The 22,965-nt window shown below is 36.7% G+C and overlaps 1 protein-coding gene across 1 annotated transcript in view; it reads left to right on the top strand.

Annotated features, from left to right (window-relative positions):
* Positions 1-3,391: 3,391 nt before the first annotated feature.
* PKD1L1 (polycystin 1 like 1, transient receptor potential channel interacting) overlaps positions 3,392-22,965 on the top strand; it is a 144,255-nt gene continuing 124,681 nt past the window's right edge. The window contains exons 1-3 of the mRNA XM_072598120.1: positions 3,392-7,370; positions 11,336-11,589; positions 12,345-12,433. Of these exons, the coding sequence (XP_072454221.1) occupies positions 7,343-7,370; positions 11,336-11,589; positions 12,345-12,433 (371 nt within the window). The 5' untranslated portion in view covers positions 3,392-7,342. The remainder of the gene's footprint in view (positions 7,371-11,335; positions 11,590-12,344; positions 12,434-22,965) is intronic.

Here is a 22,965-nt window from a genome sequence, read left to right as displayed (position 1 = left end):
GTAAACAACCTATTGCTATATTCTGGTCTTTAATCCATTCTGCTATCCACTTCCATTTTATGGGTGAGTTAATATCATTCACTTTCACAGTTATGATTACTGTGTATTTCCCTTCATCCTGTTTTTTCCCTGTTTATTCTTCTCTCTTTTTACTCTATCCCTCATCAAAAGCTTGTTTCACTTATAACCACCACCTCCTTTAATGTTCCTACCCTTCTCTCAGCACCCCACTCTTCTCTTATTCCACTTTACTTCCCTTCTTACTTCTCTATAGGATGAGAGATTCCTTTACCCCAAATGAGTTTGTGTGACATTCCCTGACTTTGAACCAATTCTGTTAAATGATTCAAGCACTTCTGGCAGCCCCACCCATCTTCTCCTCTATTATAAAAACTCTTCCTTTTGTACCTCCTATGTAAGATAATTCTCCCATTTTTCCTTTGCTTTACCCTTTCTCCCAGTGAGTCCCTCTTTCTCTGCCCTTAATTTAATTTTTTGAAATCATCTCATCTTAATCAACTCACATTCATACCCTCTGTCTATGTATACTCTTTCCAACTGCCCTAATAATGATACAGTTCTTTCATTTTCCCATAAAGGAATGCAAACATTTTAACCTTATTGATTCTCTTATGATTTCTCTTTCATGTTTGTCCTTCTGTGCTTCTCTTGAGTCTTGTATTTTAAAGTCAAATTTTCTATTCAGCTCTGGTCTTTTCATCAGGAATGCTTGAAAGTCCTCTATGTCATTAAATATCCATGTTTTCTCCTGAAGAATTATGCTTAGTTTTTCTGGATAGGTTATTCTTGGTTGTAATCCTAACTCCTTTGCCTTCTAGAGTATCATATTCTAACCGTTCTGATCCCATTCGTGTAGAAACTGTTCAATCTTGTGTGATCCTGACTGTGGCTCCATAATATGTAAATTGCCTTTTGAATTGGCTGCTTATAATATTTTCTCCTTGCCCCAAGTGCTCTGAGATTGACTCTAACATTTCTAGTAGTTTTCATTTTGGAAACTCTTTCAGGAGGTGAGTGGTAGATTTTTTTTCATTTCTGTTTTACTCTCTGGTTCTAGGAAATCAGGGTAGTTTTCCTTAACAATTTCTTGAAATATGGTATCTAGGCCCCCACCTTTTTTAAAATCATAGCTTTCAGATAGTCCAATAATTTTTAAATTCTCTGTTCTCATGCTTTTTTCCAGGTCAGTTGTTTTTCTAATGAGATATTTTATATTTTCTTCTATTTTTTCATTCTTTTGAATTTGATTTATTGTTTTTTGATGTCTCATAGATTCATTAGCTTCTACTTGTCCAATTCTGATGTTTAAGGAATTATTTTCTTCAGTGAGCATTTGTGCCTCTTTTTCCATTTGACCAATTCTACTTTTTTAGGGAATTTTTTTCTTCAGTTGTATGTCTTTTTCCATTTGACCAATTATGTTTTTAAGTTGTCATTTTCTTCATTATTTTTTGTGCATCTTTTACTAAATTGTTGATTCTCTTTTCATTATTTTCCTGCTTCACTCTCATTTTCCAGTTTTTTTCTCTATCTCTGATTTTATTTTTTAAATCCTTTTTGAGCTCTTCTAGGAATTCTTGTTGGGCTTATGTCCAATACATATTTTTAAAATTTGAGGCTTTGCTTGTAACTGCTTTGACTTTGTTGTCTAATGGGTTTGGATCTTGACTTTCCCTGTCAGCATAGTAACTTATTATGATCACATTCTTTTTGTTTGTTTTTTGCTTATTTTTCCAGCCTATTTCTTGATTTTTAACTTTATGTTAAAGTTGCACTCTGCTTCCAGGTTGGAGAAGGCACTGAAGCTTTAGTTCTTTCATGTAGTTATTTTCAGAGCTGACTTTGGGGGTATGTAGGTTTTCAGTACTTCTAAGGTAGTATGATATAAGAAGAGGTGCACCCACTGTTCTCCTGACCTGTGCTGTGGTCTTCACCCAGGAAGGGATCTTATTCCCCTGTAGCCACCAATTCTAGCACTGTTCCTGGCCCTGGGAATGTGAACATGTCCCTCATTCTCCAGTAGCCACAATTACTAATGCTTCCCTCTGTCTTAGAATTGAGATCAGTGTCCCTAGTCCTCCTGTGACCACAAGCAGTTCTCTTCCACCCTGCAAGTGCTGTCACTTCTTTTGGCTCTTGGACTGTGACCCGTATGGGTAGTGCAACAGGGTCCTGAACCTGGGGTCAGAAAAGGTTGTCCTGCAATCTCCTTCCAACCAGTTTTCCTATCCCCTGTCCTCACCCTCACTGTCCATGGGCTGAGAGCTCCTGAAATTGAAGCTACTGCCAGCACCAATGCAGCCTCTTCCAAAGCCTGGGTTGCATGGTCTGTGTGGTTTGCATGGTCTGCACTGCACTCCAGGCTTCATCACCACCCTGGTGAGACAGACCTTTCCTACTGACTGCCCAAGTTGTCTTGGACTGGAAAGTTGTTTCACCTGACCTTTTGTGGTTCTGCCACTCCAGAATTCAATTTGAGACACTTTAGAGTTGTTTGGATGGCAGTTTGGGAGAGTTTGACTCAGTACTTCTCAACTCTGCCATCTTAGCTCTCCTGTAATTTGTACTTTTCTAATGAGAGAGAAACCTGTTTCAGTCCCCAGAAGTCTAATCCCTCTAGACTGTTTTGAAGGTATACTGAATTCTGAGGAAATCTAGTAGAGTATAGAAGATATTTGAATTACTAGACAAGAAGTCTTTGGGACAGTGCATTTGGAAGGTCTAAAAGAATTTACTGCAATTTCAAGGTATACTTATTAAGTACAAGGAGCATACATCAGCTGAATGGCCACTGGCAGTTTATTCTTGGAGGCCCCTCCTAATCAGCAATCACTTTATCTCAATCTAGAGGCACTGACAAAGGCACCAAAGACAGCATGAAGTCCTGTCCTCTTCCTCTTTGCTCACACTCCTCTGTGTTTTCCATTGTAAACTTTAAGGAGATCACCATGTTCTGTTCCTATAGGTTACTTCCCCAATTGTTTGCGGATGGGTCTTCCTCAGGCCAACCTCCTGGTAATACAGATTCAATACTGGAACAAAATCAGACACTTATAGGTCATTCAACAATTAACAAAAGAATTGCAGGAAAAAGAAGTTTGACAATGATAGGTATGGAGGACACTTAGAACTGGTTTGGAGTTAGCCTTAGGTCAGATACCAGCTTAGCTACTTGCTAAGGTGTAACCTTGAGAAAGTCACAACATCTCTAGGCTAAATGTTTTTTTAAAAAGTATTTTAATAATTTTATAATTAATATGCTATATTAATTATATTATATATTAATATTGAATATATTATAATTAATATAATAATATATTATTTTAACTATATGGTATTCTTCTAGAGGCAGTTAGGTGACACATAGAGTGCCAGGCCTGGAATTACAAAGATTTAGCTTCCTGAGTTCAAGTCTAGCCTGAGACACTCAGCAATTCTGTGACCCTGTGCAAGTCACTTACCTCTCTTTTCCTCAGTATTCTCAATGAGGTAGAAAAGGAAATGGCAAACCTCTCCAGTACCTTTGTCAAGAAAACTCCAAAATGACATGATTGAAATGACCGAAACGGTTTACAAAACATTTCGCACACCTTGCCTCATTTTACAGAGTGAATAGGGAGCAGAGAAGGGAGCTGAGTATAGCTTCCTTGCCTATTATTTTCTGTCAGGCATCAGGAGAATGCCTGAAGCTCCTCCTCAAGGATGTTTCGTGCTCAAATGACCAGGTAGTGATGTCAATAGCCTTGGTCCCTGGAGCTTGTTTATGGTCTCAATACTTTTAAAAGGAACAATGATCTTAATTTTTCTGAGTTTCCTAGCCTGGGTTCCGTGAGACTCCAGGAAGAATCTCATCAACCATGAAGACTTCAAGACTTGTGGTCAAAAAATAAATAACTTGACTGAAAGGAAAATTCATTAGTTCACTAAGGAAAATTCTTTCAACTGGGAGCAGCTTGGGAGCAGCTTTAGTTTCTTAGAGTATAACTTGGGTTTTTATGGTTTTATAGGCCAGCTTATAGTATATAGCCAATCAACAGCATTCCAAGGCAGAAAGGTAACCCTTTCTACAATTACCTCTTTTATTTATTCTAGATTTATGATGTTCAACTTCAGCCCTACTTCTACCTTCTGTGTGACCTTGGGGAAAATAATTTCTCTTCCTGGGGCACCAGTTCTACTCTTATCCCAAATCCTATGTTGCTTCTGTAAACTATCATGTGAAAAGTTTAGATTAGGTATGAGGAAGAACTCTCCCAGTGAGAAATATGCTAATCCCTGACATGAGTTATAAAGGAGAAAATATAGAAAATTCTCCCCTGGGGATATTTTCAAATAGAGAAAACAACCATCTGATGAATTAAGTGCAGAGGAAAGAGCTGGATGATTTCTTAAGGATACTTCACAGCTCTTAAGTTTGGTGCATCAATTGGATATCTGTGATTTGGTCCTTGGAGTCCATCTTATTCTCCACTTGTGAATTAGTAGCCACTTCATGGCAGTGAACACAATGACCTCTTTATTTTCTATTCAAAGTACTAAGTCTCCTGAACAAACTAAATGAGCTTGTTGAGAATTTCTTCTAAGAACTGTCCTTGTCTGCCATCTGGTGGTAGTATCTTGGTTCTTACATCAATTTCCATGTTTTGAAAATAGCCATGATAAAGACACTAATCCAGGCAGCAAGGAAATGACAGGTTTATGGAATTTTAGAGCTGAATGGGACCTCAGTGACCTAATCCATTCTGGCCCCACAAAAGAATTCTCTCTGCAACAAACTTGATGAGTGGTCATTCCACCTATATTTAATGATAGCCATTGGAACCTATTGCCTCCATTCTAATTTTGGACAACTCTGTTAGAAATTGTTTTTTTTTAACATCAAACCTAAATGCATACTTTTGCAACTTCAACTCATGATTCCTAATTCTACCTTCTGGGACCAAAGAGAATGAATCTAATTACTCTTCTACATGACAGCCCTCCATGTACTTGAAGAATCACCATTACCTTCCCCTGAACTCTCTTCTTGAGAATAAATACTCTGTTCCATGACTGAACCTCATATGGATTGGTCACAAGACTTTTTACCTTCCAGATTTCCCTCCTCTGGACAACTTCTAACTAATCAATATCCCTCTTATGGTGTGAAAACTTTCTTCAAAAGGGTTATCCATCATTTTTTTCTAGAAAGTTAATATATAGTAGCACCCCAGCGCTAAATGCATTTTAAAAATTTAAAAGTAAATGGGGAAGGAAAAGAGTAGGTAATGGTTAGTAATGTTACCACTAGTTTTTAAAATGGTCATGAAGCAAACAAGCAAAAAATAAAATAAAAAGCCCCGGTTTCTTAAATTAAGAAGCATCATCTACTTAGATAGGTACCAAAATGGTTCTTGAAAGACACATGTTGGTATAGCTCATATTTTGTATTAGCAATTTACATTTTTTTATTAGCAGTTTAAAGTTTATAAAGTAATTTTCTCACAATAGCCTTGTTCAGGATATCATCCAAATGTTATTCCCACCATTTTGCAGATGATGAAGAAACTAAGACAGAGATTAATTGGTATAGGGGTAAGCATAATGAACTGTTGTATTTGGAGTTAGGAGACTGTTGTAGATTGGTTGACATTTGCTTTGTGCTTGTATATAAGTCCCTTAATCTCTCAGAACCTCAGATTACTCATCTGTAAAATGGGAATAATAATATTTATATTGTTTACCTCACAGGGTTGTGGTGAGAAAAGCATTTTATGAGCCTTAATGTAAATGTGAGCTGTTTTGTTGTATCATTTTTTTAGTCAAGTGCTGCTCTTTGTGACCCCTTTTGGGGATTTCTTGGCAAAGATGTTTAGGTTTAGGGGTGCTCAGGATCCCAAAATACCAACACACAGAGTCCTACCCAAATGAATTCGACTCAAGCCTTCTTTCAGCCAAAGAAAAACAAAGCTTATTTAAGATCTGCCATATTGGTTAGACTCTTAAGGAATCTGAACATTTGCAGTGCTTGTATTGATAAGTGGGCTAGATTGAATCTGAGCACCTTCATGGAGGCAAGATAGATCTTATATACAGAAAGACTATGTGAGAGATCTGAGGATGGTCAAGTAGTCTGGGGTGACTGGAGGAGGGGTTTTAGGGAGGGTCTTGAGGAAGAGTCTAAGGAGGATCTTGATGGGACTGAGGTGACTTGAGGTCAGACTCCTGGAACCAAGGGAGTGGAATTAAAGGTGGGAAGTAGCTGAAGGCTACCTGGAGATAACTGACTATGGAGGGCTAAGCTAGGTGAAGGGTAACAGAGAATGGAAGGCTTGTGGCCTCAGGCGAATGCAAGATTGAGTGGGAAAATTCAAGGACAGTTCAAGGGGGTTCCCAGAGCCTCTACCCCATCAAAGATACTGGAGTGACTCCTGTCAGCCTTCTACAGAGTTTGTTCTAAGAAAGAGACAAGCAAAATAGGTTGTGTGTCCACGTTTTTATTTCTCTCACAAGCTGGCAGCATGCATTGCATGGGAGTTACAGTCCAGAACTGGGTCCCCCTAAAGGGGCCAGTCTAGACCTGGTTCAATTTGGGGGTTGGAATGCTGAGTTTATGTACCTTTTCAGCAAGGGCTGAATCATCCATTATCATTTACCTTCAGGTAGAGGAAATACCTGTTCTATCAGACCACCCTTCAACCACACCAGATGACTGCCAGCCTTAGGTTAACTAGACAGAAGACTTTGTCTCCACCGAAGTCTGATCATCTTCCAATGCAATTTCATTATCAATAATGTCCTCCTAAAGGACTTTTTAGAGAAGGGGTTTGGGGGGCGTAGCTCTGAGTCTCCAAGATACTGATTCTAAGAAAAATTATTTTTCACACTTGCCATTTCCTTTTCCAGCTCATTTTATAGATGAGGAAACTAAGACAAAAAGGTCAAGAGACTTGCCCTCGATCACACAGCCAAAAAGTGTCTGAAACTATATTTGAACTCAGGAAGATGAATCTTCCTGACTCCAGACCTGTCGCTATCCACTGGGCCACCCAAAGTTAAGTGACTTGTCTAAGATCACATAGCTAGCCAGTGGCAGAGTGGAGATTTGAACCCAAACCTTCTGACTTTCATTTTGATGCTTTTTGCCAAAGGAGGTAATATGTGAATCTGTGTGTGTATTGGAGATGAGTAGTGGAGGGAAGACTTGCCCCTGATTTGTTTCTCTTCTCATTTTCATTTTCTACCCATTTTCAGATGTCCTAAGATTGCCTGTTTATCAAGATGATTGAGGGAACATCACACCTTGCTTTGTAACGCCATCCTTAGAGTGCTCACTGTTAGCATGCAAACTAGAAAGGCAAAGATAGCAGGTATTCAGAAAGCCTGAATTAGAGTAATTTTCAACCTTTCTTACACTGCTATAAGTAAACACCTTGTAGCTGTTTCTATCAGTGTACTTCTGGAACAAATGTCTCTATAGAGTTATTCTTCAGTGGCACATGAACTTTCAGAGTTAGTGCCTGCTGGCCCAGATAGTCTCTGCAAGCATCTCATAGTTCCAACAAGAAGGGCCAAATAGAAGAAGTTTTGTTGAGAAGCCATAACTATGTGCCACAGCACCAGGCCCTAGCTAACAATGTATTATCAAAGAAGACTTGTTTGGGGCTGAGTTACAAGTGTCATACTTCCAACCTGAACTGGAATAATGTTATTTTAGGAGTATCATCTTCATCATCATCATCAGGACCAGACCAGTGATTCATTGTTATAGGGAATTCTTAATGAAGAAACTCCTTTTATCAAGCCAAGTTGGCACCTGCTTTGCAACTTATAGTTCTTATAGCAAGTTGCCTGGGGCACTGAGAGGGTTGAATGATAGGCCTTGTACCAAGGTCTTCTTGGGTCTACCGCTCTATGCTGTATTAAGTAGTATACTGGATTTTAAGATGTTTCCTCAAAGATAGTAATTCATTATACTTGAATATTCATATACTTGAAGGTTATGTGACTTATGTTGGTTTGATAACTGAAGATCTGGAAAACAAAGTTCATTCTACAGAAGTTGTTGCCACTCAGTCTTTCCATCTGACTCATAAATAAAATCTGTATGTTGTCCACCCCTTTCAGAATGTGAACCCTTGAGAGGCATAGTGTTTTGCATATAAGCATATGCTTAATAAATGGCTTTTAATTAATTCCTTTTAATTCCTAATTTAATTAATTCTTTAATTCTACCAGACAGATTACAACCACTCTCACTAGTTTATGATCTTTGAGAGTTTACAATTTCATCACCTTGCTGTCAACCTGGTGAGGGACTAGTCTTCAGAAGATGGATGCAACCTCTATTATCAGGTCCATATTTGAAGCCTTCCTAGCATGGTAGAACCTACCAGAACTTATATTCCACTGGTATTGCCTCCATGAGACCAAGTTTACCTTCACAACTTAATGAACCATTTGAACTGGTCTTATTGAAGAATCAAATGTACAACTCACCAGGCCAGCCTTATGACTGGTTCTCAGATTTTTCCTGGTGAAGTCTCATTGGGAGGGGTGTAATGTTTGATTTTAGAGGCCACATTTTAAGATGGACATTGAGAAGCTGGAAAAGATACAAAAGAAGTTGACCTGTATGATGAAGGGACTGGACATATAAAGAAACTAGAGATATTTAACCCAAGGAAGGGAGGACCTGCTAGTTTATCTTCAAGTGTTTGAAGAGCTATCACATAGAAGAGGACTTAGATCTGTTTTGTTTGGTCCCAGAGGCTAACTAGTCATTCAGTGAGAAGGACATTGAACTGGAGAAAGAAATGGAAAACCACTCCAGTATCTTTGCCAAGAAAACCCCAAATAGGATCTTGAAGAGTCAGACACAACTGAAATGACTGAACAAAAATTCCTCTGCAGGAGGGTGACTAGTCTGAGGAGAGTTATTTGTCCTCCCATAGAGAATCAATGATATGATGGAAGTGATGTCTTGACTTTCACATGAACTGGTCAAAGTCATCAGCCTCACTCTCTCCTCCGGAGTCATCCAGTGGCAAGACTTAGGGAGCAACAGTTGTTTTCTAGTATTAGAAAGGCTATCAAATGGAAAAGGGTTTTAATCTGCTTTTCTTGATCCTAGAGAGCACAACCAGGTGTAATTTGCCAAAAAGTAGAGGTAATTAATCAATCTAACCTTGATGTGAAGAAAATTTCCTAGTAACTAAATCTACTGAAAAGTTCAATGAGGCTCCTTGGAAGGTAATGGTTTTGTTTTCCCTTGAATTCTTTGAATGAAGCCATGATAACCACTTATTAGTTAGTAGTAGAAAGAATTCTTGGTGAAATATGGCAATAAATGATGTCTGAGGTTTCTTAGATCTGAAATTCTGTGGTACATAATTTTGTGTGAAACAAACTACCATACTGAAAATAACTTGGGTGCCAATGAATAACAAATCTAAAAGAGGTATCTTATCTATCTTCCTGCCTTTAGAAAGACTACACTGTCACAGACAGACTGGGATGGTATCCCAAAACCAATCTGGGCAAAGTCCTTTGATTCCAGGCCTTCATATATGTAGAAGTAGAAGTATCTCGCTACTGATGATCTCTTCTCTTACATACCTTCCAAGAAGATAAAAAGTTCAGGTTACCACACTAGCTACAGGGCAAATGCCCAGTAATCTCTTTGACAATATGATTTGGGCCTCAGGTAGCTACCTGAGAAATAAGAATTTATCCTGGTTTTAAAGACACCTATAGAGGTAGAGTCTTCAGGGATTAAAAAGTATATTATTATTATTAAAGGTATTAGAGATTATTAATATTTACAGAAAGATAAAACTGCATATTTACTATTATTTTCCTGCCTATAAATTAAAATTTTCCTCAAGTCTCACTGTAAACTCAGATTTTTATTTTTTCTAATCTTATTAATCTCTTTTCTTTTCCACAGTGTGTTTTAGTATTTTCATTCTCCTGACATGTTATTTTACATATTTATATGATACACCATTGCTTTTTTCACAAAGAATATTTATACCTATTTTCATGCTCACCTCCACTTCCTTTTTCTTTCCCCTCAAGGCAACTTCCCTCAATAACTGATTCTAGCGTTTAACAGTGTCCTCTTGTCAGAAAGGTCTTCCTTTTCCCAGATTTAAATTTACCTTATAATCAAGAGCTATTGTTTTTTGTGTCTTAGGCCTTTGATGCCTTCTCACAGCTCTCCCAAGAATGTAAACAACTCTTTAAAAATTGCAGATGTTAAATTATTTGTGAGATCTAGCTATATATTGTGGGGAATGATAATTTACCCAGCAGTTAACTCCAGTTTCTTTGCACATAGGAATCAGACTTTCATATTTTCATTGAGGTAGTTAGAGAAATTATTATTTTGGCCTTCCTGGACTATGCTGAGGTAGTTTTGAGTGCTGTGACATATCCTAGTTCCCTAATTACCTGAGGTAGTAAAAGATCTACAAAGGGCTTCCTTCAAAACACACACACACACACACACATGCACACGCACGCGCACGCACACGCACACACGCACACGCATACTCTCTCTGTCTCTGTCTCTGCCTCTGTCTCTCTCTTATCTGTCTCTCTTTTCCTCTCTCACTCATTCCTTCCTTCTCTCCTTTCTCTCCCCATTTCTCTCCCTCTCTCGTTATCCTTATCCTGGTGTATCTCAACCATGGAAGAGAGGGATTATTTTATTTTTTCTTTGGTATTCCCATCATGGGCAATTAGGTGGCACAGGGGATAGAGTGCCAGGCTGGAGTCAGGAAGACTCATCTTCCTGAGTTCAAATCTGGTTTCAGACATTCATTAGCTGTATGACCCTGGGCAAGTCACTCAACTCTGTTTGCCTTTGTTTCCACATCTCTAAAATGAACTGGAAATGGCAAATGGGTATCTTTGCCAAGAAAACTTCAAATGGAGTTACTAAGATTCAGATAATACTGAAACAACTTAACAACAAATCTCTAGCACCTTGGACAGTACCTTGTGCATAATAGGCATTTATTGTCAAATTATTCAAAAGAATTTGGTGTGTTGATAAAAACCATCTAGCACTTCAACATTGCTACTACTTTTGTTTTTTTACACAGTTATTCTTTGCAACTATTTAAATTTTAGATCTTCAGGGCTTGAAAATGAATAGTCACATATTCTTTCTTAATTCTCAGTCCTTGTATTGTGGGTGATCAGTAGAAGCTAATTTTATCAGATTATCAATTCTCTGCTTTTCATTAGGGTTATCTCAAGCTTTTAGTTTAATGCTGAATTATAATTATTTTATTTTCCTAACATGCTATCTTTTCTTTGTTTGTAGGACATCTGTGTATACCTAAAAATTCCATCTGTAATTGGACCTTAGACAATGATTTAGCACTCACTTCTGGGATTCCTATAATAGTCTGCAGATGCTTGGAGATGGGATTGCATATAATTGGTTTGACAGTTTCTGATGTAACATCCACTGTACCAACTCAGAGTCTGTTTAATGTGACACTGGAAAAAGCAGATATTGGACTTCTTGAACTTGACAGTTCATCTCCAGAAGTGCTTATTCTGTTACCATTAAAGGTATGAACTCATATTCACTTCTCTGAGAAAATTTCCTTACTCTGTGATTTAAAATAATTAATTTCTTTGAGCCTCAGTTTCCCCATGTGCAAAATGAAGGATAGTGACATAGACCACTTTGCTTGATTTAAGCTGTGATATGAGATACTGAGATTAAAGACAGAGCATAGCTATTCTCCTCCCTCTTTTTCTCCCCCCCACTATATTTCCTGTTATTACTTAGACTTGGAATGCTGCTAAATAGACTGAGTGTATGATGGAAAGAGGTTTTTGGACTTCAAGTCAGTATCTAGGCATCTGTGTTTTTTCATACTGGATCTGACTGGTCTAATGTTTCTTTCTGTGGCTGTCAAAAAACATCTGGTAACCCAAGGTTGATGTTTTATAATACGACTTGTAAAACAAATACCTTCCCAGACATTTTAGCAGTATATATTTATTTCTCCATGAGAGAAATGACATAGTTTTAATTCCACCATATTTTTGTTTTAGTTTGAATTTTTTTTAAAAAAGGATAAGTACTTGAAATTGCTTTTCTATTTTATTTGAAAAGTGAGTCAAGAATCAAAAATAAAATAAGAAACTTTCATTCTGTTTAATGCTAAGGATCAATTTTGCACATGTGTGATTTATTCAGATAATAGTTTATAGTCATAATTAGGATATTAGAAGATAGAACTGATCTTTGAAATCATGGTTTTCCCAGCTTGAATTTTTTTAACTCTTATTTAATTAGTTTTTTTTTCCCCTAACAGCATATTTCAGAAACAGTTAGAACCCTGATTTTAAGTTTTGGTGATGAAAAAATGCAAACTCTTCCAGTGTGGGGCAGCAGTAATAACAGGTAATGGTATGATAATAATGTCATGCATCTTTTGATGTGTGTCTAAAGAGGCAGTCCTCCATCGTGAAAGAGTGCTGACGTCAGAATCAAGAGACCTAGATTCCATTCCTGTCTTTACCAGAGTTGGTAGATTGGCTTTGGACAAATCATTTCATCTCTCTGGGCCTCAGTCCTTTTTTTCCCTGTAAGATGAATGGGTGTTAGAATAAGACTGGACTCAGATGATACTTAAAATCTCTTCCAGTTAAGGCAGGCAGGTGGCAATGTTCCATGACATATTCATTTAGCACAATGACATACGTAAACGAGAGTATCTATGGGGAATCTTACTTTGATTTGGATTCTGTGCTGAATATCCTTCATGAGAATGACAAATACAATTGACAAGCCAATCTGTCTTTTTTTCCTCTCTCTTTCTTCCTCCCCACTTGCTTGGTATTTATTATCAAAAGGGTTCAGGTTATTGTTGTTTTATTTCAGAAGGAATTTTGTATGATTTTAATTTATGAATGAGGGGCATCTTTTTGGAGGAAAACCCGGAAGGAAACATTTCACTCTCATAAATCTTTCTGTCAATAAATATTTACTAAGTACCTGCCATGTTCCAGGCATGGTGCTAAATACCAGGGATACAAAGAATTCAAAAGACAATCTCTATTCTCCAAGTGCTCACAGTCTAATTGGGGAGACAATCTACACACAAGGAAGCTATATACAGGACAAATTGGGAATAATTAACAGAGGGAAGGCACTAGAATTAAGGAAGATTGATAAAAGCTTCCTGTGGAAGGGGGATATTAACTTGAGATTGAAAGAAGTCAAGAAAACTAGGAAGTGTAGAGATGAGGAGGGAGAGTCAGTAGAAATGCCTGGAATTGGGAGATGAAATTTCTTGTTCAGGGAAGAGCAGAGGCCAATGTCACTGCACCAGATGGGAGGGGAAGTAGGTAGAGTGTTTTGAATACCACATAGAAGATTTTATATATGATCCTTGAGGTAATAGGGAATCATTGGAGTTTCCTGAATAGTAGGGGTTTGAAAAAAATGTTTTAAGTGGACAACAGAGAATAACCATAATGGAATTCTTGTATTCTCTGTACCTTTCAGTCAATTATATGACAATAAAAATGTGGTCTGTTACAGACGTCATTCATGAAAACATTATCCATGTTTGGACTCTGAGGTCACAATCCTTGGTATGCTGCATGAGGAAGTAGAAATGACACATTTTTAAATAGAAAGAGCATTTGGATTGAACGAAATATAAATAGACACTTTATACCTGTGTAGGCCATTCTCATAAGGCTTCTGGAAAGATAGAAAAGTAGGTATGTGGTTCTTCTATAGTAAATGATGCATTTTAATTGCCTTTTTAAAAAAATGATGATGATAGTGTCCATGCTTTTTTCAAACATTTGGTTGTCTCCCCTTTTGAAAATTTCATCCCTCAACAGTCTCAAAATTTTGTTGCCTCAAACATTGACCTATTCTATTTACACTTCATTCAATCCAAATGCTCTTCCTATTAAAAAAAATAAAGTGTCATTTCTACTTCCTCATTCTGCGTACCAAGAACTGTGATCTCAGAGTCAAAATGTGGATGCACAGATGTCATTAAGAGATAAGAATTATATAAATTTTGGCAGATCTTTTCATTTTGGGATGATATTTATGGTCCTTTCAATTTTATCCTTAAATTCACTCAAGATAATTTAGATTGAGTCTCTTTTCCAACTTCCTGTAAATTTATTTTTCCACCACTATTTCTTGAGGCAACAATGTTAGTAATCTTCCACCATTCTTCTCTGTAAGGCTCTACAATTGAATTTATAATTTATTTTAATGTTCTTGTCCTTGATTGCCAATTTAAGGAGAACAAACGATTGCTTAATAAGGTGTTTCTTCATTTTTTCTCTCTACTTGTGTGAGAAGTTATTTGATAAAAGTAAAACCTCTTTAGGAAATTATTATCTATGTTGATATCTGTTTTTTCATTCAGTTCTCACTTTTAAATCTCACTTTTAAGTGTTTTTAAATAGTTAAGGCTAGAATTACATTACCATTTTCTCATTTTAGACTTTCTTTTTATTTGATATTGATTTTGATCTTTGCTACTGCAAGTCGAGTATCTGATTGTACATAGAAAGCTAATTCAAAAGTTACCACACTGGCAATCAGTCATGTTTCATGTTTCATAAATATAATGTATAATATAATCATGTTTCATGATGTTACCTGGTGTTTATCTTCTAATTCTCTTCTTGAATTTCTTTTACAATATGTATATATGCATTCACACATATATGTATATGTATAGGTAGATGTCTTTGAGTTTTCCATATAATCCAGCACTTAGCATAGTACCTGACACATAGTAAGTACTTAATAAATCCTTATTGATTGAGGGTTAATTTATAAGCCTTTAAACTCTTTTACTTCTTATTCTGGAAGCATATAATATTACCTGCATAAAACACCAAACTAAAGGCTAAAATATTGAGACTTGGCATCATATTTAACAGATCAGCATTCTATACTTCTATGTAATTTCTAAATTTTAGTATTATCTTAAGATTTATAAAGCACTTTCCTATAACTCTGTGAGACAAGTAGTTCAATGTATCCTCATTTTACAAATAAGAAGACAGGGACTCTGAAGAGATCGGTGGCATGTTTGTGGTCCTGCAGTTGGAAGTGTCAAAGTCAAGATTTAAAGTCAGGCCTCCCAACTCCAAGTCCAGATGTTTCCTATCATTTTAAGTATGTATGGAATAATTTTACATATACACACATACACACATACATACACACCCCTATTTATATCTAATAGGGCAGGGGAAGGAGGGAAGAAAAAAAGAAATTTACACAATAATTTTGTGTATATTTGAAAGGAATAGTAAGTTGTGTGTAGTAGATTTGTAGTTTCATGTGCAATCCTCTTTTTTATTATACTATGTTATGGAAATGCTTGTTTTATTCCACAAATTAAAAAAGAACAACAAATCTTAGCTGTAGCACTTTATTTTACAAAATTCCTCCTTCATATTAACCACATGAGGCAGACAGTAGAAATATTACTCTATTTGATTCAATTCAAGAAATGTTTATTTAATACCTACTAAGTCGAGGCACTGTGGTAGGTGCTGGCAATACAAAAACAAAAATGAATCATCCCCCCACTCCCATCCCAATGAGCTTATGTTCTACTAGGAGGCTACAGCATGTATATGAATACAGTAAAAACTGTTTAAAAAAAAACCCAACAACCAGAAAACTGACTAGAGAGAAAGCTCTAACAACTGAGGGATCATGGAAGGCTTCACAGAGTGGTGGGGCCTTAGTTGAGCTTTGAAGTAAGATAAGGTTTCTGAAGTGATGGATATGAAGATGAAATGCGTTTTAGGTGTGAATGAAAATTAACTTGTGTGAAGGATGGAAGGGAGAGAGAGAATATTAAGTTTGGGGAAAGGCTCATCATTGAGTGTGGCTAGAATTTAGAGTTTGACAAGAGGAGTCGTATGAAATAAGACTCTAAAGTTGACTGGCAGTTGGATTGTAGAGTATTTTAAATGCCAGGATAGGTTATTTGTATTTTTCCTGTAGCCATGGAGTGCCAGTGAAGGTTTTTAAGTGGAAGAGTGGTGTGGCCAGAACTGTTATCTATGAACTGTTACATCGGCAGATTTGTGGAGAAAGCCTGGAAGAAGAGAGAGCCTTGAGGCAGGGAGCTGAATTAAAAGACTGTAATAGTGCTCTAGGAAAGATGTACTGAGGGTCTGACCTGGTGATGTTTGTGTGAGGGGAGAGAAAGGGGCAGGTATGAAAGGTATTGTGGAGGTAGAATTAATGACAATCACTGAATGAATATATGGAGGTCAAGGGAGGAAGAGTTAAGGAAGTCTTTGAGTTTATGAACCTTGGGTGATTGAAAGGATAGTGGTACTCTTAAAAGAAATAAGACATTTTAGAGGGAGAATGTATTGAAAGAGGAAATACTTTTAAGTTCTATTCTGGATATGTTGAGTTTTTGTTCATAGAACCTCCAAGTAGGAAAGAATCTTGGGAGAAGATTCAGCTTGAAAGAACCAACTAGACCAACCCATACCAGAAGAAACCCCCCCTTCAACATACCTGATGGATGTTTATCCAATCTGTACTTCAAAGAACTCTTCTGACTGGGAAACATCACCTTCTGAGGCAGCCTATTAGACTTTTAAGTAACCATAGTTACTTGAAAGATTTCCCTTTCTGCAACTTTTATTCTTCTGCCCCTTGTTTCTAGTTGTGCCCTCTGTAGCCAAGCAGAACAAGTCTAATCCTTTTTGCAAATGAAAATCCATTAAATACTTGAAGATAAATATTATGTATCCCCTAGTTTTTGCTAATGAATTCACAGACCCTTCAACCAGTCTTCATATACCATAATCTCAAAGATGTTTCATATCCTGATTTTCTTTCCCTGGATAGGTTGCAGAATATATTAATGACCTTCCTAAAATCTGTTATCCAGAAGTGAACATGCAGGGCAGGAAACTACCACCTTTCTAGATGTAATGTGGTGCTACATCTAGAGTGCCAAATTAAAAGTTAAGGAGTCCTGGGTTCAAATCCTAACTTTTAGCACCTACTTACTGTGTAAACCTTCACAAGCTTATTTAATTTCTCTGAGCTTCACTTTTTTTATCTTTACAGTGGAGATAATGATGCCTGTAGCAGTACTTTATAGGACTAGAGAGAGGCTCAAATGAGATAATGTATGTAATTCAATTTGTTAATTTTAAAGCACCTTAAAAGTATCTGTTGGTATGGTTATTATCTCCATTTTCCAGATACTCTCTACAGTAACATCTACCTTACATGGAAAGGCAGGTAAATGGGCAGAAATAATTACCCAGCATACAGTCTCTCTATATACCACCAGGTGGCAGTTGGAGCTCAAGCACCCAGGCCCTCTTTAGTAGGCTTTGCCTTATGCAGAGGCTCTGTTTAAGCAGAAACAGACTTATTTGTATTAATTTCAGATCCTAGACTCTGAGTGCTTTATGCATCAACTCAGATTTTATCTTATCTCATTTAATCTAAGGTGAAAGGTTTAAATATTGTCATTAATAATTCAGGTTTATATATTGTCATTAATAATTCACAAATTTGTCAAAATGACTCAATCCCAATCCCATCAAGATTCTTAGTACCTTTTCAGTTTTGCGTGTGACCCAAGGACCACATGTTTACTTTGTAGATTATAGTACATTTATTGAATGAAAATCATGAAAACAAATCAACAACACCAAATGCCCCAAGTGGTTGGCAATCCTCTTCTTTTAGAGAAGGTTAGGTTTTAAAATGGATAGAATGCTGGATTTATAGCCAGAAACTTATGGGTGCTTATTGTGCCTCAGACACTAGCTGTATGACTCTGGAAAAATCATTAACCTCTTGGAACCTTAGTTTCTTTAGCCATAAAAATGAGGGGATTTTATTCATTGGCCTCTGGTTCCTCTTTCATTCTAAATCTGTGATCCTATCATCTTCTGAGTCTAAAAGTCTTCTCAAGTCCCTGATGTTTATGGCCACTCATATTATAAGTTCTCCACTTTATTTTTACAAAGGAAGCAGATGTAGTCTAAACATGTTTATAAAGGGAGGCCATCAAGCCTTGCCCCAGTCTTAAAGGCACTGAGAAAAGAAAGGAAAAAGCCTCACTATGAAGTAGATAGAGATACCTCACCTTTACTCCTGCGGGGTTAGAACTTGATTTCTTGCCAGTGATTAGGCAAAACCTGGAGTCTGGTGGTAACTGAGATCATTTCTCCAACATCACCAACACCAACATGTGCCAACTCTAGATTAAGTTCAGAGGTCCCCATGAAGTTAAGCTATAATTATATATTTTGGCATGTTTTCCCCAAATCCAGATGGTCATGGCTTTATAACAGTTTGAATACTGCCAATTCAGACCTAAGAACACATAAAAGAAAGAAAGGGAAAAGGAAAGGGGATGAAGGAAGGGAAGATGGGCTCAAAGTGCTATGTCATCCTTCTTGAATTCTTACCACAGCTTCATGCACTGTTACAACCCTCTCTCCATTGTTTGTTTACAGTGTGCAACTTTTCCCACCTCTTCGTCTGTTCCATTATCACCTAAGAAAAACAAAGGGGAAAACACTTACACCTTGTCACAACCAAGTATTATGCAGAAAAGAAAAGAGAAGTTCATAGAATTCAAATGATTTGCCCCTGGTCCCATGGCTATTAAGTGTCAGACAAAGAATTTAAACCAAGAATTTCTGACCTTCACTACTCCACATCACAGATATTGTATATTTTGAAAGATAGCAAATGCTGCTCTAAATATTCTCATTCACAATACACAGAATTTATTGTGTCTATTGCAGGTGCTTTGGGGTTTATATTATTAAAGAAAGACAAACCCAAGTCCCAAAGAGCTTTATGTTTTCAGAGTAGAATTAATTTTTTTCAGTTTCATTGTAAATAGATTTGAAACAGTATCATATGAGAATCTCAAAATGAATTCTACATCCACTTTGGTTTCTAATTTCATATAACTATTAATCATAGTCGTGCATGTGTTGAAATCTATGAATTTGCCTTATTTCTAAACAACAGCACCAAACCTTAGACCTTTTCATTCAAGAATCACTGAACAGTTTGAGCATATATGGCTCCAATGCATTTCTCATTCTATTCAGGTAAAGCAGATGGGGGAAAATGCACCTGTTTCTTTGTTGCTCATCCTTATAGTTATATTCATTATTCCATCACTGTATGGCTGCGTTCCCTTTTCTGTCAGTCTTTAGAGCCTAACTGAAGTGATGCTCACCATAGTCTTTGTGAGTTGTTTTAAACAAGATGGTCCATGTCAGGATCCTTTCTAGCTGACTGATGTACTATTTGAACAGAACTGCAGGTGTAGCAGAGAAATGAAAAGTTGCAGGTGAAGATGTAAAAATTCAACTGTTATTCATAATATCCTGTCAAGAGCAGTGAGAGCAATGGTCTTCTTTAGTTTGCTAGACGTTAGCATGAAAGCAAAATTGAACCTGAGTTCAATTTTTTTTAACTTGCCCAGTGCCTTGAATAGAGCTTTGCACAAAGCAGATGCATAGTGAATATTCACTCAGTTTAGCCCATATTTTCTAAATGTCGTGGCCAGCTCGCATATTGTGAGAAGGGTTTATCTCCCTGGATAGTCATCAGTTCCAGTTCCTTAGATAGCTGTAAGGCACCTTTTTATATTTTTTTTTTAAATTAGGAAATGAAAATGGTGGAAGGACATCTATACAAATTCCTTCTCAACAGGATTTTTCACTTTTCACTTTCTCCATTTGTTCCACTCCCCCCTAACGTGGAATGGCATCCTACCTGTGGCAGCAAAGAGGAGAAAACTCTTCAGGAGTTACTCTAGGAGGAGGCAGATGCATTACCCTAAGGTCATGTAAGCCACTGAAGGATCTCCCTCTGGATTTCTGAAAGGCTGACTTCTGAATTCAGCTGATTTCTAGGTTGTGAAAGTCATTCAGTGTTTAACAGAGGAATTGGATGTTGTTCCTAAATTTAATAGGGTGTCACTGGAGTTTATCAAGTAGGAATGCAACATGGTGAGACTGGGATTTTTGGAAAATCATTTTGGGAGCTATGTAGAGGATAAAATGGAGTAGGAAGAGACTTGATGCAGAGAAGCTAATTAGGAGGTTTTTTTCAATAATATAGGTAAGAGGTGATTAGAGACTTACATGAACTAGAGTAATATTAGATAAAAGGGAACAGATTTGACAGTGAGGAAGTAGTATAGATAAGATTTGGAAACTGATTTGTATGTATTGGGTAAGAGAATAATTTTTGTTTGGTTCATTAAGCATAATAAAAGCTAACACATATAGTAATTTAAAGTTTGCTAACACTTTATGTACATTATCTCACTTGGTTCTGACAATGTGACTTGGTTCTATGAGTTAAGTGTTATTAATTCTCTTAATCTTAAAGATGAGGAAATAAACTCAAAGGGATCAAATTATTTGGTCAGGGTCACATAGCTATTAAGTATCCAAGAAAAGATTCCAAATTGGTCTTCCTGACTCCAAATTTACTATTCTATCCACTATGCCATACTGTTCATGTTCATCACTGTGGCATATAGTAACAAGCTAGACAAATTAGTCCTGTTGCATATGTTAAATTAAGGCAATAGTACCATACTAAGTGCCCATCCTGTTCAGCCATGACTATGGAGTTCATGATTAAATGAACCATCAAAAGAGACAGCATGGTGTGGGGCACTACCTCCTGAATAAGGGAAGATTGAGTGGGAAGAAGTCCAAATCTTACCTCTGACAATGAGCTGTGTAACACTGGGCAGTTCACTTAATCTCTGAGCTTCAGTTTCCTGATCTTCAAAATAAGTGGATTGAACTAGATGACCTCTACAGTTCCAAGGCTCTAATTCTTTGAATCTTTGATCCTATGAAACTCTTTGAACCTCAGTTTCTTCACCTGTAAAATGTCGATAATAGTGCTTGTAATTCCCAGTTTACAAGGTTGGGAGACTATCAAATGAGAGAAAATGTTTAAAGCATTCTGTGACCCCTAAAACCCTAAGTCAGCGTCAATTAGTGCTAACTTTCCAAAATATTCCTTTTTCTGGGTGGTATTTGAAAATACCACAAATAAGTTTTTTCCTAAGTTAACATAGGAGAGAAATAATTCTGTACTCCTGTTATATGTTGGAACAGAATTATCTGCAAATGGATTAATAATCAGTTTAGTCATTCTATCAACTTACGATCCAATGGAATTCATTTCTAATTCTCGTGCTCACTCAGGATCAAAGGGAATGTAACTAGAAACTCTCATTATGAGTAAATGGCGCCACAGGAGCAACTGCAGAATGGCAATTAGCTTATTTTGTTTAATCATCATAATCGATGTCTGTCTTGGGCATGGACTTCAATAAACTTTGCTAAATATCCTCCATCCTATCTATAAATTTGTGATTAAGATACATACTCCAGCTGTAGCCTCATCTCCCCTGCCTCCTAAGTACATTACATCTCATTACATTTTGCTCTGTCAGAGTGACTAGTGTTTCAATGAGAGTTCAAGAATTCCCCAGACGCAAGAGGGATTACATGAGTCATTTGATGCCTCCCAAATGAAGGGTTTGACATTGGTAGTCTAGTACTCTGTGTACTCTCAGACATTTCTTTTTTCTTAGCATTTGGAAGAACACATCAACCTTCTTTTATAACTTGGAATACTTGGAACCAATAAGTAGTACCAGCTTCACTTACCAGTAGAGGCAGACTGATGGGAAATCAAATCTTTGATCTGCCAGAGTTTGGCATCATACATATTCAGCTAGATTCTGATAGAATGTTTCCAGGAGGTATCTGGAAGGCTATCCAACCCATAATTATTTGTCTACTAATATTTTACTCTCCTTATCAGTTCTGAACATTTATGACTATGGAATGCAGTAAACAGCAACAAAACTTGACCACAGTGGAAGAAATTTTGCTTTACATTTTTGATGTCTTAAAAAAAATCTATCTCTTAGAAGGTAGCCTCCAATTACAGTGGAAAGTTTACAGTTTGTAGTTTAGTTTTCATTTGAAGCAGTGGGACATAGAATCAAGTAATATAAACTTCTGATAGTCATCACACCAGAAACTCTGATTAAAATAGATCCATTCTCTTTAGGATAACGTTGAAGATTAGAATTCCAATCAATTTAACTGTATTATTAAGGGGAGAAATCCAATTCAGTAACCATCTGTCAGTAAGATAGCAAGTTTTAAATATCCTATTCTCCATTTCACTTAGATTGCCTGGAAGACCAATTGGTGCCATGTTACCATAAGAGCTTATCCTCATCAAGGCTGTTACATAATTTTGAATTTGAGCTTTTTCTTTTAGGCTCAATTTTCTTCCATTTCAGCCTTAGTTTCTTTGCAAAAGCACACTATAACTCAAGAACATTGGTTTCTACATGTGTTAGTAGACTACTACCATTAGTTTAGTTATTGTTGAGTGGCAGGTCTCTAGAATTCATTCCACCTTGACCTTGAAAACAGCCAGTAATTTAGTCACCTATTTATTCAGTATTTAGATACCTGAAATTGTGAAGACTATTCTATCATTCTTATCAGGAATTTCATGTTTCTTACACAGCTGGATCTTTGGGGACAAGGCACATCTTGGGAGTCATTGCATTTTTAAAAAATAAATGCAATTGATAATTTATGCTTATAGTCAATGTTTCATTTCCTTCCAGTTATAATTATACCTAGTATTTATATACAGTTTAAAGTTTGCAAAGCACTATATATGTATATGTGTATGTAAGTGTATATATATAATATGTATTATGCATATACATATTATATATATTTATATGTTCCTAATAACAACTCGGTGTAGTAGGTGCTGTTATCCTTATTTTACAGATGAAGAAATTGAGGTTGAGAGGTAAAATGATTTGTCCAGTTGCCCACAGCTAGTAAGTGTTTGAGACA

Source organism: Notamacropus eugenii, chromosome 3 (assembly GCF_028372415.1).
Source record: "Notamacropus eugenii isolate mMacEug1 chromosome 3, mMacEug1.pri_v2, whole genome shotgun sequence".
Lineage (NCBI taxonomy): Eukaryota > Metazoa > Chordata > Mammalia > Diprotodontia > Macropodidae > Notamacropus > Notamacropus eugenii.
The sequence above is the reverse complement of the archived record's forward strand: the minus strand, read 5'-3'. Positions and strand labels throughout refer to the sequence as shown.